The 15,208-nt window shown below is 38.9% G+C and overlaps 3 protein-coding genes and 1 long non-coding RNA gene across 5 annotated transcripts; 2 read left to right on the forward strand and 2 right to left on the reverse strand.

Annotated features, from left to right (window-relative positions):
* The first annotated feature begins 2,203 nt into the window (after positions 1-2,203).
* On the forward strand, positions 2,204-6,975 carry LOC106655335 (sodium/potassium/calcium exchanger 5-like). The gene is made up of 7 exons (XM_014375664.2): positions 2,204-2,693; positions 3,661-3,939; positions 4,018-4,353; positions 5,231-5,479; positions 5,560-5,772; positions 5,859-5,960; positions 6,060-6,975. The coding sequence occupies exons 1-7, from the start codon at positions 2,408-2,410 to the stop codon at positions 6,392-6,394; spliced, it is 1,800 nt and encodes a 599-aa protein (XP_014231150.1). The 5' UTR covers positions 2,204-2,407; the 3' UTR covers positions 6,395-6,975.
* A 589-nt stretch (positions 6,976-7,564) lies between these two features.
* LOC106655341 (solute carrier family 35 member B1) lies at positions 7,565-9,460 on the reverse strand. Its single transcript, XM_014375673.2, has 2 exons — positions 8,797-9,460; positions 7,565-8,712 (listed from the first exon to the last, which is right to left on the reverse strand). Exons 1-2 carry the CDS (start codon positions 9,202-9,204, stop codon positions 8,134-8,136), a joined length of 987 nt encoding a protein of 328 aa, XP_014231159.1. The 5' UTR covers positions 9,205-9,460; the 3' UTR covers positions 7,565-8,133.
* A 123-nt stretch (positions 9,461-9,583) lies between these two features.
* LOC106655332 lies at positions 9,584-12,643 on the forward strand. Of its 2 annotated transcripts, none has more exons than XM_014375661.2 (5): positions 9,584-10,157; positions 10,640-10,846; positions 10,926-11,055; positions 11,146-11,477; positions 11,565-12,643. In XM_014375661.2, exons 2-5 carry the CDS (start codon positions 10,640-10,642, stop codon positions 11,664-11,666), a joined length of 771 nt encoding a protein of 256 aa, XP_014231147.1. In that variant the 5' UTR covers positions 9,584-10,157; the 3' UTR covers positions 11,667-12,643. The 2 variants fall into 2 exon arrangements, with proteins under 2 accessions (XP_014231147.1, XP_014231148.1); XM_014375662.2 differs by lacking the exon at positions 9,584-10,157 and adding an exon at positions 10,257-10,480.
* On the reverse strand, positions 12,530-14,434 carry LOC106655333. Its single transcript, XR_001339444.2, has 2 exons — positions 14,077-14,434; positions 12,530-13,048 (listed from the first exon to the last, which is right to left on the reverse strand). It is a non-coding gene; the product is annotated as an uncharacterized LOC106655333 (long non-coding RNA).
* Between the last annotated feature and the right edge of the window lie 774 nt (positions 14,435-15,208).

Genomic DNA, 15,208 nt, shown 5'->3' on the forward strand with positions numbered 1-15,208 from the left:
GTATATGTATGTATACGTGTGTGCTCTCATGGGCCGTTAGCTTCTCGACGCAGCACGAGCGCAGACGTCACGTCATGCACTTGGTATGTACTTTGCACCTATATTCGCGATATATACGTGTACGCTTTTGGTCCCGGAAAATTTGTATTTTTTGTTTTCGTTTTTTTTTCTCCATTTTTTCTTCGCAGCTAGAATATATTCTGCGGAGTCATGTGCAGCCACGTTTTATTTGTCGAGAAATTACAATTTTTGATTTTATTTTTCGGGCACGCGACAGGAAGGTCGAGCTCAGCATCGCGCGAACTGCTCGAATAATCAGAATAAAACGGATGTATGCGACCCAAAAATTTGCGCGCGCGCGATGTATCATATCTCGCGAGAGCTGCTCTCGGGGCTTCATTAACAATTTACGTTTCCGAGCAGAAGTTTCGGCGATACTTTTTCAAGCGAATATCAAGCTTTCATTTAAAATTATAATTCGAGTGGTGTACCTACATCTTGTGAATTGTTTACCGCAAAAGTTACGCGCGCAATAGGTCGTCGTCCACATCGCGACGATGATACAATTAAAGCTCGTAAACACGATTACAACGATTGTGGTGCATTGAGACTAAATAAAAAAAAAAGTGGAGTCAACGATCAGTGATGCAACAGAGTGTTATTTAGCTGCGAGAGAGAATTTGATTAATTTAACAGATAGATGAGCGATGATACATTGTAAGGTACTCAAATTTGCTAAACAAATTCAGTACGATTGATAATGAATTTTGCCATCGGAACAAATCATCTGCACACACGTTTGGACGATAAGATTTGATGGATTTTTTTTAAGACAAATCGATCTCTCTCAAAAAAAATAAGCGATCGCCAAGGCGTGCATTGTAAATTTTGAAGGAAGTTTGTTTAAATTGCTCGCCATCGACCTCTTTTTTATTATTTCTCAATTATTAAAAGCAGCGTAAAAAATCCGTCTCGAATTATATTCCGTGCAAAATTAAAAATTTACGCTCCGCGTGCTCCGGACAATCCACAATTGCTCTGTCTCTCTTCTCGATGGCGCGCGCGCGCGACACACACAATAAATATGCATCATGAAACTTGCTCGCAGCAGCGTACTACAACGTTTTTTCTCGGGTAAACACGATGTTTATTTTCGTGAGCGTTCGTATATACGATTCGGGCGATTTTTTTCGGTACACATAAGCCGCGCTCTGTGTGTGTGCGTGTCTCTGTCCGGTGCATAAGGCATACATCATATACACGTTTGCACTCGCGCATGCCGTAGTAATAGAGGGTACGTAACATGCAAATCGTGTATATATAGTCGCCGCGGCCCCCGGAAGCACACGAGTACATGGTACCGAGAACTCGGTGATACACATAAACTGCGTGAATTATGATCTTCCTTCCAGTGCACAAGACGTATTGTCCAAGATTGATGCGTTAAAAGCCGCTGCTGCTGCTGCTGCAGTCGCTGTTCACGAGACGGTAATATCATTATAACGATGTTATAGTTATACCTGTCAAGTAAAAGGTCGAATCGACGTTGTTATGAGAGCTCATTAATTGTTATGTTTGACACGGTTTAGGATGGAGATCGTGTGTATGTAGTTCAGTTTCTTGAAACTACAATCGAAATTGACACAAGATAATCGAAGAAAACACGGATATCCAGTTTCGTCCAGTTTATTGGATATTAAAAACAACAAAAAAGTTACACATATGAATCACCGCATTTTTGTTGCTTAAATTAAAAAAATAAAGGAATCCCAGGCCGTATAAGATTGCCCGCGATGCATAATCATCTTGCATCTATACTATATATCGTTTTAAGATCGAGACACACTCCGGGCGCCGACGCGATAATATTCTAATTATTTGGACGGGCGCTGAAAACTTTCCTCGCGATTACGCACGACGGCAGTGGTCAATCGTTTAACACTTATCCCACCTGTATTATGCTCTACAACAATTCGTAAAGCAGCAGCAGCAATTGGCCGCCTAGCTCACTTAATCTTATCTTTATAAAATTCGATTCGCGCGCATACACACATGCGTATCAACGAGCGACGACGTTCCTCGACGCGCCGCACACAAGAAATTGATAGAGAGAGAGAGAGAGAGAGAGAAGCGCCGTGGAACCCGCGAGCCGATCGCCCTTAAATATGCCGCGACATCCCTCGAGCGATCTTTCGATCGCAGTTCCAAGCGGGACGTCGTCCGGCGACGTTCTTAATTACCGAATATCGATAGAGGAGAAGAAGAAGCTCAACCAAGTATAACTTCTTTATACTCGAACGCACGCTCTGAAGCATCTCGTCTTTCTCTTCGCATCGATCGTGTAACACATTTTCGTCGTCGTCAACGATATCGAATTTTCATCCTCGTTCATTCCGTTCGTCGTTGAATGATACCTTTCGTCGCTGCGAGCAATCAGCTTCAAGGAAGAAGCAACCGACAGCACCCTCGAGACAGGCAAAAGTCGATGTGGACTGGTGGTTGGCCGGCTATGGCCAGAAGGAGACGCGGCAGCAGCATCGCTCTAAGGTTGGCCCTGGCACTGGCGATACCGACCCTCTACTGTCTGTTCACGAGCCTAGCGGGCTACGCGGCTCAAGCGGCCAAGGCTGGCGCCTTTCTGTCACCACAAGACTCTGCCTCGTCATTTTCCTCCTTCGATGCTCCGACTCTTCGTAAGTTTCATCGGATATAAGCTTGATTAGAAAATTTAATTTCAGAGAGTAACGGTACAACTTGGATTAATTCGATCGATTAAAAGCTCGAGCACGTCTAAAATGTATCGAGGTATTCCGCGAACGATGTATTATGAGAAACCGCTTCGAGTATGACTGACGCACGGAGTACCCAAGTATTTTTGGACTTGAAGTACTTTGGCAGAAATAATCAAGGCTATTAAAAAAATATCTCACGTATGATAAAAATTACAAAACACACTTAAAAAAAATGAATTTTTTTAAACCAATTGCGAAGATAAATCGCGACGATGCCGATAATTTTTGTGTATTTGCAACAATTTTGGGTCGCGCTCTCGAGGCTGTGTGTATCCGAGATGTACATCTCCGATTAAACAATTAACGAATAAAATGAAAAAGAAGAAGAAGACCGAAACGATAAAATTCCGTCGATGGAAAGCAAGACCTTCTGGTATTTGCCTTGTTTTCGTCGATGCGCAATGGAAAATAAAGAGAAAAAAAAGTAAATAAATCGCAGTGTCGTCGTCGTCGTCGGCAGTGATCGACGCAGGTGCCTGTGTACGTCTATTTTCTTACACGATTAGATGCGTTATCGACGACGACGTGAATTCGATAAGTTACGTGCGAAGTGGCCGTATGTATTTTTAATCGATCTTATATAAATGAGTCAGAGAAAAAGTGACGATGGGATTGCAAAAAAAAAGAATCATAGCGCACAAATATGTGCTGAATATCATTTTACTCTATTTGAACTTTACTCTAAATAATTGAATTTTTTTTAATCGATCGTAAAAAGCACTGCCCAGCGCGCGAGTAGATAAAGCGAATAAATAATTGCTCGGCTGGCGCGACCTTGATGCACTTGTAACAACGCGACGATCGTTATAATATATATAATGCTCCATAAGGTCGAATTCGAAAATTAAAAAATAAATAATAATTGCAGAATCGTCGAGGAAACTCCTGCAATTCGTAGAGGAGGTCGGCGTCGAGAACGAAACTTTGGCCGTAGAGGAGGTCAAGCCGCTGCAGCAGGCGCCTCCCTACCCCAAAAGCAACTGCACGCCCCCGTCCATCAAGGAGTTTCCCGCCGATGGGCTGACTCGCTCGCAGCGCCAGCATGGATTCATCCTGATCCATGTGGTGATCGCCATCTACTCGTTCCTCCTGCTGGCCATCGTCTGCGATGACTTCTTCGTGCCGTCGATCACGAGGATCGTCGCCAGTGAGTTTTTTTTTCACTCGAATTTATTTTTTTTCACCAATTGCTCATAATCATAACTATTATTTCGATTCGTCGCAGAGCTCGGCGTGTCGCAGGATGTCGCGGGCGCGACCTTCATGGCGGCCGCCTCGTCGTCGCCGGAGCTGTTCATCAACATTGTCGGGACTTTCGTGACGGAGGGCGACCTCGGCGTCGGCACGATTGTCGGCTCGGCCGTGTTCAACATACTCGCGGTGCCGGCCTGCTGCGGCCTGTTCGCCCAGCAGGTCCTAGATCTGGACTGGTGGCCCGTGACCCGCGACTCGCTCGCCTACGGCGTCACCGTCATCCTACTCATAATCACCCTACATGACAGTCGTATCGAGTGGTACGAAGCCTTCGTACTCGTATTATTCTACATTTTGTATATTTTGGGTGAGTCTATATAACGATGTATTTAAGCCATATAGTATACTAATGATAATTGATCGCGATTGACGCGCACGCCCGGCTTCGAAGATGCGGCGCGCGCGATAAAGAATCCGATTTGCGTCACGTATAATATGCTATCGAGATCATCGACTCTATTAAAGCTCCTATATATGACGTCCGAATTATAATACATTTTACCTATGACGATATACTTTGATCTACTCAACGTTTAATGACTAGTTTTGGTTGACCAGAGAGTTTTTCGAACGTACACGGGCAAGATTAGAGCTTGTATTGATTTTTTTTTAAACCAAAAAAGAACGTTTTCTCAATATTTTATGAACATATAATGCTCCAAATTTTTTTTGCTATTTATTGACCATATTTTAATTTAATAATATTAGTACAAATTATTATTTAAATACAATTTTAATAGTCACTTTTTATTTTCTACAATTGAATTATAAAAATCAATAATTTAAATTTTTTACTTATGATATTACAATGAAAATTTCAATTTTCATTGAAAAACTTCCTTATACTTATATATTTACTTTCACTTTGCCACTTGCAGATTTACAAATAAAGATACTCGCCATCTAGTGGTAGAGGCATGAAGTTGTACTATCGTATTTAAAGTCGTCTAAATTGTTTGAAACGAATAATAAACATTTTTTGGCCATTTAAAATGCCTTCGATATTTGTTACACAATTTTAACAGAAAAATCGTCAAAAACAAGCCAATCAATGATAATGTCAAAACATTTTAAATGTTCATTTTTTGATCACTGAGACATTACTAATGTTAAGCATTTCTACCGGAGTATCATCACTTACGAAAGACATTAATTCTCTTGCCCTTTGTATCGTCGGCTTTCAGCCATGTGCTTCAACGAGCGCATAAGCGCCTACCTGAATCTCTTTGTGACGAAGCGCCGCAGGCGTTACCGCAACCTGGGCGAGGACACGCCGCTGATCGGCAAGTCCAAGCTTCACGAGTCCTTCATGACGACGAAGGACTGCAGCGAGCTCTTCCAGACGTCCAAGTCCAAGGGCTATCAGAACGGCGGCGAGTGCAGCAGCCTCGCGGCCGTCGACCTCGAGAGTTTGACCAGCAGCGGTGACGATTGTGAGTACACGAATACATTTGAAATGATAATTACTTGTAAATTATTCTCTAATCGATGAACGATTATTCACGCTACGCAGCCGAAATCGTCAACATGACTAGCTGGCCCAACGACGGCTTCTGGGAGAAGTGCTGGTGGATATTTACCTACCCGATCAACGCCGTGCTACTGATCACCATTCCGGACTGCCGCAGGCCCTCGCTCAAAAACTACTATCCCCTGACCTTCCTCATGTGCGTCGTCTGGATCGCCCTCATGTCCTACGTTGTCGGCTGGGACATCACGATAATCGGTAAAGCCTCGCGTATTTCTGCAATCGCCTTCCGAGATTTCACACAATTCTCCAACTCTCTGATAATTTTTTATTTTAATGTACAGGCGACACGCTAATGATTCCCGACTCGGTTATGGGTCTGACTTTCCTCGCGGCCGGTATGAGCGTGCCCGAGGCCGTGTCCAGTGTCATTGTGACGAATCAAGGTGAGCTGAGCCGAGAGAAAATCTCTCGTTTCTATTATTCAAACGAGAAAAAAAAAATTATGTACAATACGATAAACGAAACGATGTTAACGCTTTCAGGCCAAGGCAACATGGGCATCAGCAACTCGATCGGCTCGAACGTCTTCGACGTCCTTCTCTGCCTCGGTCTGCCCTGGTTCATCAAGTCCTGCTTCTTCCCGACCCGGGCCGGCGAGCACTTCGTCCAGATCAACTCCGACGGCCTCATTTACAGCTCGATCTCGCTCATGTCGACCCTCGTGCTGCTCTACCTGGCCCTCGGCTGCAATCGCTTCAAGCTCGATCGCAAGGTGGGCATCATCTGCCTCTGCATGTACTCGGTCTTCCTCGTGTTCGCGTCGCTCATCGAACTCAACGTCTTCTTCGTAGCCACGAAGCCGACCTGCAATCACTAAATAGGAAGGGAAATGAATTTTACTGCTGCTGCTATATTTGCCTGATGATGAGAGCAATTGGAGTATTTATGACGAGTACATGGGACTATGTTTTAAAATTATATAGTGATTAATAATTAATTCGTTCGTAGCTGTGATTTACAAAGTGATGAAATCCAAAAAAAAAATGACGAAAGAAACATTATAATAGAAATAGCTAGTAACTGAAGCCTCGACTAATATTATAATTCGGTCGTGCTTCATTATAAATATTTTACCCAAGAAATTGTGTGTGTATATCAAAATGTACATATAGGTCCAAGCCAAATATTTTTCTATATATTCCTTAAATACTTTTAACGATGTCGCAATGCGGCGTCAGCGGAGATTCGACGTACTCGATGTAATTACGAAAATGCATCATTTCGTGTAAATTATTATCCTCTATTATACTTACATAAATGTCATTCGAATTTTTTATTTAAGGTGTGATCAGTTTGTTACTGTTTCTTTTTTTTTTATATTACGTTTAGACTGTGCATAATATTCGTTTTATTAAAACGTAATTAATAATAATAATAATAAAAATAATTTGATTGCAAGAAAAAGAAATGCGCCGAAATTCATTGACCTCGCGCGACCCATACATTGAACTCTGCGCGCCTATATAACATCTTTCGGCATTCTCGCATCCATCGTGCGATTTCGTGCCGCCGAATTAATTTTCAATAATGTTGATCCGATCAAATTGAAAAGTTTTATCCTGCGCAAAAGTCGATCAATGGGGAAGAGCTCTTCGTTATAATTATAACTATATACAGTCGAACTATCAATAGCCCCAGTTTAGAAGGACTTTCCAACTGCATCAACCGACGACAACGTGTTGGATATGTCATTATTGGCACTGTGCCTGCGGAGGGTCGAGTCGCAAGCGCGGGCCAATCTGTATGATAATTTTATCAAGCCCGAACTACGACTGCCTACCACCCAGATATGTATATCTATGTAAGTGTACCCCTCGACTAACTAAGTAACAAACATGTTCACTAATTGGGCGACGAATTCGCTTGGCCGATAAGGTAGGCATGAAGAGAGAGATTGATTCGGCTAACACACGATGAAATCAAGATGACACTGTTGAAGTAACGAGACGTTTGATTATTAAGTACTTTTTTGATAAATTTTAATAAATATATATTTTTATCAAAACAATTGCACTAAATTTTTGGACAAAGTTTACAGTTTTTTGTGTGTTTGTGATGTCTACGCTAAATTCGATAAAAAAAATCACTTTATCGTGAATGTATACCAAAAACATCTTTGATGAATCTGGATTCATTCGTTTGAAAATACATTTCAATTTCTCGCTTGATTGTGCATGAATGTCTGTATAAAGACAGATTCTTCATTCATTCGTTCATTCAAATATATAAATAAAGAATATACTATAAAATCATTTACATCAACATACTCATTCAGTAATAAAATAACATATTATGCAATACTGCCTAACTCTATACAATTCAACTTGTTATTTAGCCTAAGAAGTAGAAAAGTATCTATAAATAATATTTTTTGTTTTTCGTAATGTAAATCAGAACAAAGTCTTTGTAATGAGGCAACTGATGACCATTGGTAATATACATTTGCTTTGGTCAACAAAAAGTTATTCTTGAAATGTACAGGGAATATAGGTCACAGTTGCACTTTTAATTTCATTTTAAAAAATTTATCTAAATTTTTTTAAGTTTCCTAATCCATTACTTGGATACTTCTTTCTTAAGAACTTTTGCTGGCGATTTACCGTACAAACCATCCAGAAATAGTCCAAAGAATACAATAAATGTTGCCATCCACTGTCTTGGAAGCATTGAATTACCAAAGAATAAAACAGAAGCTAGTACAGTAAAACATTTTCTGGTTGTTGTAGCTATAGAACAAGCTAATGGTCCAAATTCTGACACAGTCAAGAAAATGAAATATTGTCCCAGAGCACCGCATACAGTGAATGTTGCAATATGTTGTAGAGCAGATGGATGTCTTTGTAAAAATGAAATAAAGCTCACAATTTCCCCAGTAAACAGCATGACAACTCCACTGAAACCGACTGACCACAAGTTCATGTTCAACATCATGTGTCCCGATTTAGTCTTGTGATTGGCTCGCATTCTATCTTGTACAGCACTAGTGAGACCATCCATTATGAGCGATAAAATAAGTAGAATTTGACCAAATCCTTCATTCTCAAGCTGTTTACTTGGTACATTATCTTTGTACATGAACATTACAACACCCAATACTACCATCGATACAAATACATATTTCTTCAGAGGGTAGGACTGAAACATTAAGATCAATCAAATAAGTTTTGAAGACTTACTAGTAGTAAAATGTTACAACAATATGGAACGCTTAAAACTCACCTTGCCACCAAGTAAGACACCGAGTATCATGACAGGAATGGGTTTACCGGCTTTGCCAACGACCTGAGTCGGATAATTAACAAATTGCAGGGCCATGTTGCTGCAGGTCATGGCGAGCATGTAAGTCAACGAGCATGTGGCATAATACTTGACGGTGGTGGTGTCCTCACCCTGCTTCATGACTGTCATGAGGAGTGCTTTGGCGAATAAACAATTGACGACGCATGACACGAACACCAGCGATATCATGTACGTGAACTTCTCCGTGTTGGGCCCGTCGACGTACTGTCTTCGCGTTATTCTCTCGTGCACGATGGCATAGTAGGAATAACAGACGAATATGCCCAGGGTGCAGAAGAGCAGCTTCGCCGTGCTGGAGCGGAAAATCGACGTCTTGCTCACCGACATTTTTGTGCACCGTAAAAAACGCTATGTACCACTGCCACGGCTGTAATCGATTAATACTGGCTTGAACATCTGCTTCTACTCGCAGCAGGCGGTATTTGGAAGATTGTTTACGTATACACTGGGATATATATACAGCGCCAATCAGCAGCAGTCAACGTTCCGCAAAACGCGTCCACGTTGCCACGCGTGAATGGCAGGTTTTCAGCCGCGCGCCGCAGCACAGCATCGGAGTTCGCTTTCGCCGCTGCTGTTGTATACGAGATCGGTGCGCCTGCCACTGTGTATTCATTGTAAACAACGTCTGCTGCGAAGCCGTTCTCCGTTCTCGGTACAAGGTGTTGTGACGCTGTCAGAGACGCGAGCAGCTGCGCGTTTCTGCAGGTGGTTTTGTCCGCACGAAAGCATCGCGTGTGACGGAGTTGACTGACATTTGCATACTCGAATCTTGGGCTTGATTTAAAAAATGCGATAATTATTTTACTAAAGAAGTCATCGATTAAGCGATCGGGATCCGCACCGCGTGTCGTACCGCTGAAACGTTTAAAAAAAATCCGTTAAAGAAGCCGTTCGCGACACTTTTTTCATAATCACAGCGCCACTCCACGGTTAGCCCGCGAAATCACCGTGCAATTCCTGTAGCGCGAAACTATACCTATATATCGTAGTAATCGTGTGTGTATATACACGCAAGGTGGACTCCAAAGTATACTACGCTACTATATCGAGCTTATGTGTGCTGTATAGTGTAACATTGCAAGAGGTGCGAGTGAGTATTATAGTCCATGGCGATCTCAAGGTGTGTCTCGTTGTTCGATGCACAGCAGTAGTAGTAGCGAACTGCAACAGCGTCCGATTGTTGTTATATATCTCCTGTGAAGTGTGATCCATCCATCGAAGCGACGCCAGTGTTTGCGTTGGGTGCATCGCGAAATTGACGTTTCATCCTCGTTACGGTGAGTCACGATTTGCTGCTACGGTAGCTTCATTCGCGTTGTATCGAGTTCGCGTATGAGTTTTTCGTCAAAACTTTATACACTCGTTTACGAGCGAGAGCGAGAGTGCATGCATGTGCGTGCTTGCGTGCGAGCGAGCGAGCGCGCAGCAGCGTCTGGTGGGTGTTGTCTTGCGGATGACACACTTCAGTTGTGATTAGAAACGTCAAAGTAATTCTTTATTTTGTATACTTGCATCGAGCGAGATAGGCCGCGAGCATAATTTTACTTACCGCTACGTTTCCATGTGCTTAGCGTACTCGGATTAGATTACTTTTATCAGAGTTGAGTCTTATTTATTTACATAAAACCTGCACTGTTTACTAATTGTATGGCTTGCTTGCTTGGAATGAATAATCTTGTTGCATGTTACTCGACTGGCCAGTGCAGCTTTGCTGCTATGCAGTTTTCATGAATTGTGAAACGAATACTGTATTTTACAGATGGCATCCTTGAATTACGGGAAAAAATCACCCAGTATGGGTACACCATCGGTGTATTCACATGTTACATCGAGAAGTAGTGCAAATTTGAGATCATCTAGATCAGTCAAAAGTGTCAGAATACCATGGTACCAAAGAAGATTACTGACTCATGCAATCATCATGGATATACAAAAAGGAGCCATGTTTACAGCCATCTATTCATTAGTGAGTTATAAAATATATCTTTGAATCGTTCAAAAACTAAGGCAACAGTTTGATAAGATTATTTCAATTTTTTTTTTAGGTATTGTCTCTATTCACAATTTCTACTGCAATATTTGATATATATTGTTATTCACAAACAACGCCAGGAGCTATACATTATGGATACTATATAATATCGTATGAATTTGTATACATTGGGAACATGCATGGTAAGTTTGATTTATTAAATTCAGAAAATATAAAGTAAGGTTGGAGAAATTAAAACATGTAATTAATTAAAAAATTTATTGAATTTACAGTTCGGAATGCCTTGATTATGTTTGCAATGTTTTCTATGTTAATCGCAATGGCGGTGTTCGTAACATCGATTTACCTTATAAGCGGATTAAGAAAAGAACACGAGAATAAAATGATTCCATGGCTTTGGGTTTTTGGAATTTTCACAATTGTTAGAGTAGTAGCATTCCTGTTCTTTAGCATTGTCAATGATATGATTTTTTCCTACAACATTATCATTTGTCTTCTTTGGATTATTTTCACATTGATGAATTTATACGGATTTTTAATTGTATGGTCACTATTCCTCGAATTGAGTGATTTAACTAAATTAGAAGATTTAGCCCATCTTAGAGTGAGTATACTTTTGAATTAAATTTATTAAATCAATGCAACTTGAAAGGAACTGATAATTTAAACGATTTCTTATTATTACTTTTAGATTGGCACAATGCAATCTCTGAATGCTTCAACGACACACTCTATAGCGGGATCGAGACCTACTACACCGCACAGTACAGTTTCAACGATGCCCGTAAACTGATTACCTAAATCAGGAATCTTCCAAAACTACATCTTCAATGTGTGTGTTCAATTTCTCAAACATAATGGAGCAAGCACAATTATTGTACTCAAATGAGCGAGTACATTACGAAACGCCTTGTTTTATAGTTTAGTACAAAAAGGAATTATCTACATAGTATTTAGACGTACTAAATCATGCAACACATTAACGATAAACTAGCAGCTTGCCTGAAAAGCTAATCATCTGCTTTTTATCACCAGAATCAGTTTTTCATGTTGAGACTGATTCATTTTATATTTTACCACTAGTGCCTATCGTTATACACATGTGTGCGTGCGAGAGTTACAAAAGTTTCCGTCCAATGAATATTAACTATTGAATGACTGTGAAATAGTAATTTTATTTACATTATGCTCTTGAAGCAATGCTATGATATTATATCATCGACTTTTAAGATACGTTTTAAAAAATCGTACACGATCGTTTTTACTTTATATATTAATAATGTATATTTCTTATACATCTTGAGCTTAAGATTCAAAAAAATCATTTTACGAAAAGTCTAAAGATTCTTTCAAAAAATTTTTTAGAAGTGCTTGGAACAGTATGTTAGTAATACTCTAGATTATCAAAAGTATAATATTTTATAACTTTTTAAAATGGATTCTTTTTTGTTTAATCTACATATGAGAGTATTGTATTATTATAATATTGAAAAAAGAATCTCAGAATAGAAAAATCGTAATCCCAAAACAACAAGATATTAGTTTGTAGTATGATATGTTCTTGTTGCTACTTTTTTTTTAGAAAAATCAAAGTCCGTCCATTGTATAACAAATCCGTCCTTGTGTAACAAAGTAAGACACGTTTTTATCAATATGTGCATTTGTATTTATGACTTTATTTTTTAACTATTTTTATTCGAAAAAAACTAATGCTAAACACAAAAATGCAAGTGTAAAGCTTTTAACAAAGAAATAAAATTCTGTATTGAATATTTGAAATGTTACAAAAACTATTCATTGTTACAGTGATGTAGCACTATCATTCGCACTCAATATGATATATTTTATTTACAGTTAAAAACGTCAAACAAACATCAGTGACATGATGTTTGAACAAAAAAAGTACAAATAAAAATTATATTCTCTCGCTTTCTTGGTGATTAATTAAAATGCTACAACGGCACACCTTCGTTGTAACTTTTCGTTCGACGTATTTCGTCGTGAAGTCTGTCAGAGCTTGGCGTCATTTTTGTCGTTGTCGTCGTTGTCATCGTCTTCGCCGTCGTCGTCGTCGTCGTATGGTTCCGGATACATAGTCGAGGTAAATGCAGGTGGCGGTGTCGTGGGATTTGGCGGCGAATCTATCCCCATAAGACTCGTTATCCCAAGGAAGATCTGTGCGATCACGGCCAGAACAGAGAGTAAGATTATCATGAGAATCTGATAAATCAGATCGCAAATGCCAGTGATTATGTAAACCATAATTGCGAGACACATTTTTGGAGGATTGTAAATCGATTTATTGTCGAGTAAATGGGTTAGGTTTTGATTAAGGTCGCGCGAGCTCGACTCGATTTTCTCTACTGATGATGTCTTTCCAATGGTTTACGATTGATAATTATTCTGGCGAACTGTTACTTATTTTTCAAACATTGGCTATACATGGACTTTAGACTGAAATTTAACGCGGCGAGGAAATCATAATATTTTGAAATGAGCCCTCATTTATAGCTTGAGTTAATTTGTAAAATTATTATTACTGCTTTGAGCAATATTCAAATCGATTGAGAAACTATTTTTGAATAGAACAAAGACTTTCTTCTACCATTAAAATGTTCCTCATTATATATTTCTTTATTTAATTAATTTTATTTTAACGGTCTCGAAATCCTTTTCTCTTGCGGGAATAATCGAGAAACAAGCGAAATTCAGTACATGACAAGTCTCCACGAAATTTTAGTTTTATGTATTATTATAATGTTGAAAAAAGAATTTCAAACTAGAGTATATTTTACAACATGTTCTTGCATAGTTACTTTTATCTGCCAAATTAAAGTCCGAAGTTCATAGAATCGCCAGTGCTTATAAAAAAAAAATACTCAATTTAACTCAACTCACCAGTAGATCTCCCAAGTATGATAATCAAAAAGAATCCACAATTAATGCCATCGAAAACTATAATTACTGTAATGTTGCTCGCGAAGATTATTTTAACGGAATAAATTCAATTCAAAAAAGTAAACTTTGACCTATGCCTTATCCACATAAGTACTAACAGCATTTACAGAAAAAAGTATTGATTCGTATTCTTTGTTGAACAAAATTCGGGAGTAATTTTTTTTTCGTAGAAAAAATTGTCACTTGTGTCGAATATGTATAAGTAAAGCAATGACGTGATATTATTAAAATGTATAGCGACAAACCTTTTTACAAGAGGGTATATTTTCGTTCGACGCATTTCGTCGTGAAGTCTATCGAAGCTCGTCTTCTGTCAAAGCTCCTTCAATAGATCCTGACTTACGGTAGCGTTATCAATAGGTAACGAGGAATTTTGCGGCGCATCTGGTTCCATCATATTATTTTTAATAAATAAGCCAATTTGAAAAATCAGATTGGCAATGCCAGAAACTATGTAAAACCAAAACCACTTGCCGGTCCAAATATCTTCCGCAAGTATCATTGTAACAGTGGATTGAAAATTAATTGACAATATTGTTGAGTAAATGGGTTAGGTTTTGATTGAAGTCGCGCTAACTCGACTCGATTTTCTATACTGATGTGTCTCGAATGATTTATAATCGTTAAATCATTCGGGCGAACTGTTGCTTACTTTTCAAACACGAGCTATAAATGGGGACTTCAATGCTCCGAGACAATAATAATATTTTGATTTCTTAACTTGGGCTAATTTATGAATGATTATTTTTTCTTTGAACATTATGCTTATCAATTAACAAAATAATTTGAATAGAAAAAATAATTTACGAGTAAAAAAGAAATTAACATTTTTACATTTTTATTAAAACTATAATTTAAAATATATTGCGTTCTTACAAGATCTGTAAAGTTTTTTCAATATATAATAGAGTATTGACAAATGTAGTATAATGCGAATTTACATTATTTTTGCGATATCAATTTTTGAAATCTAATTGAGTGCATTTGATGTATAGTAGGGCGGAGCGAAAAACCCCTTTTGACGCCGAACGCTTTCTAATAGCAATAGAACGTTAGTATAACTCAAAAAAAGAGAAAAGCCGCGAGGTAGGCGCATGCAAATGATATCTTCAGTTAGCGCATGAAGCTCGAAGTTTGAATTTCGTAAAAACAATATAATCAAACAGCTGTATCTTCGGTTCTGGAGGACTTAGAAACTTTTTACATACACCAAATTGAAGGTAATTCTATGCTCTTTAAGACCATATACTATCATTGGGGTACAAGTTTGTCTAGCATGTCTAACTCTTAACAAACCGAAAAAATAATAACAAATTGTAGTTTCGATCGCGATACAAAAGTTTAGACGTTTTATATTGCAACTTCAATAAAAATTTA

This window comes from Trichogramma pretiosum, unplaced genomic scaffold (genome assembly GCF_000599845.2).
Source record: "Trichogramma pretiosum strain Unisexual culture from Peru unplaced genomic scaffold, Tpre_2.0 scaffold12, whole genome shotgun sequence".
NCBI classification, from domain to species: Eukaryota; Metazoa; Arthropoda; class Insecta; order Hymenoptera; family Trichogrammatidae; genus Trichogramma; species Trichogramma pretiosum.

Bases quoted from the DNA above. Each gene is read 5' to 3' on its own strand.
- LOC106655335 (XM_014375664.2), top strand. From the start codon at position 2,408: ATGATACCTTTCGTCGCTGCGAGCAATCAGCTTCAAGGAAGAAGCAAC. The intron at 5,480-5,559 runs GTGAGTACACGA...CACGCTACGCAG, and splicing joins GACCAGCAGCGGTGACGATT to CCGAAATCGTCAACATGACT. The intron at 5,773-5,858 runs GTAAAGCCTCGC...TTTAATGTACAG, and splicing joins CTGGGACATCACGATAATCG to GCGACACGCTAATGATTCCC.
- LOC106655341 (XM_014375673.2), bottom strand. From the start codon at position 9,204: ATGTCGGTGAGCAAGACGTCGATTTTCCGCTCCAGCACGGCGAAGCTG. The intron at 8,713-8,796 runs GTGAGTTTTAAG...TTAATGTTTCAG, and splicing joins GTGTCTTACTTGGTGGCAAG to TCCTACCCTCTGAAGAAATA.
- LOC106655332 (XM_014375661.2), top strand. From the start codon at position 10,640: ATGGCATCCTTGAATTACGGGAAAAAATCACCCAGTATGGGTACACCA. The intron at 10,847-10,925 runs GTGAGTTATAAA...TTTTTTTTTTAG, and splicing joins TTACAGCCATCTATTCATTA to GTATTGTCTCTATTCACAAT. The intron at 11,056-11,145 runs GTAAGTTTGATT...TTGAATTTACAG, and splicing joins ATACATTGGGAACATGCATG to TTCGGAATGCCTTGATTATG.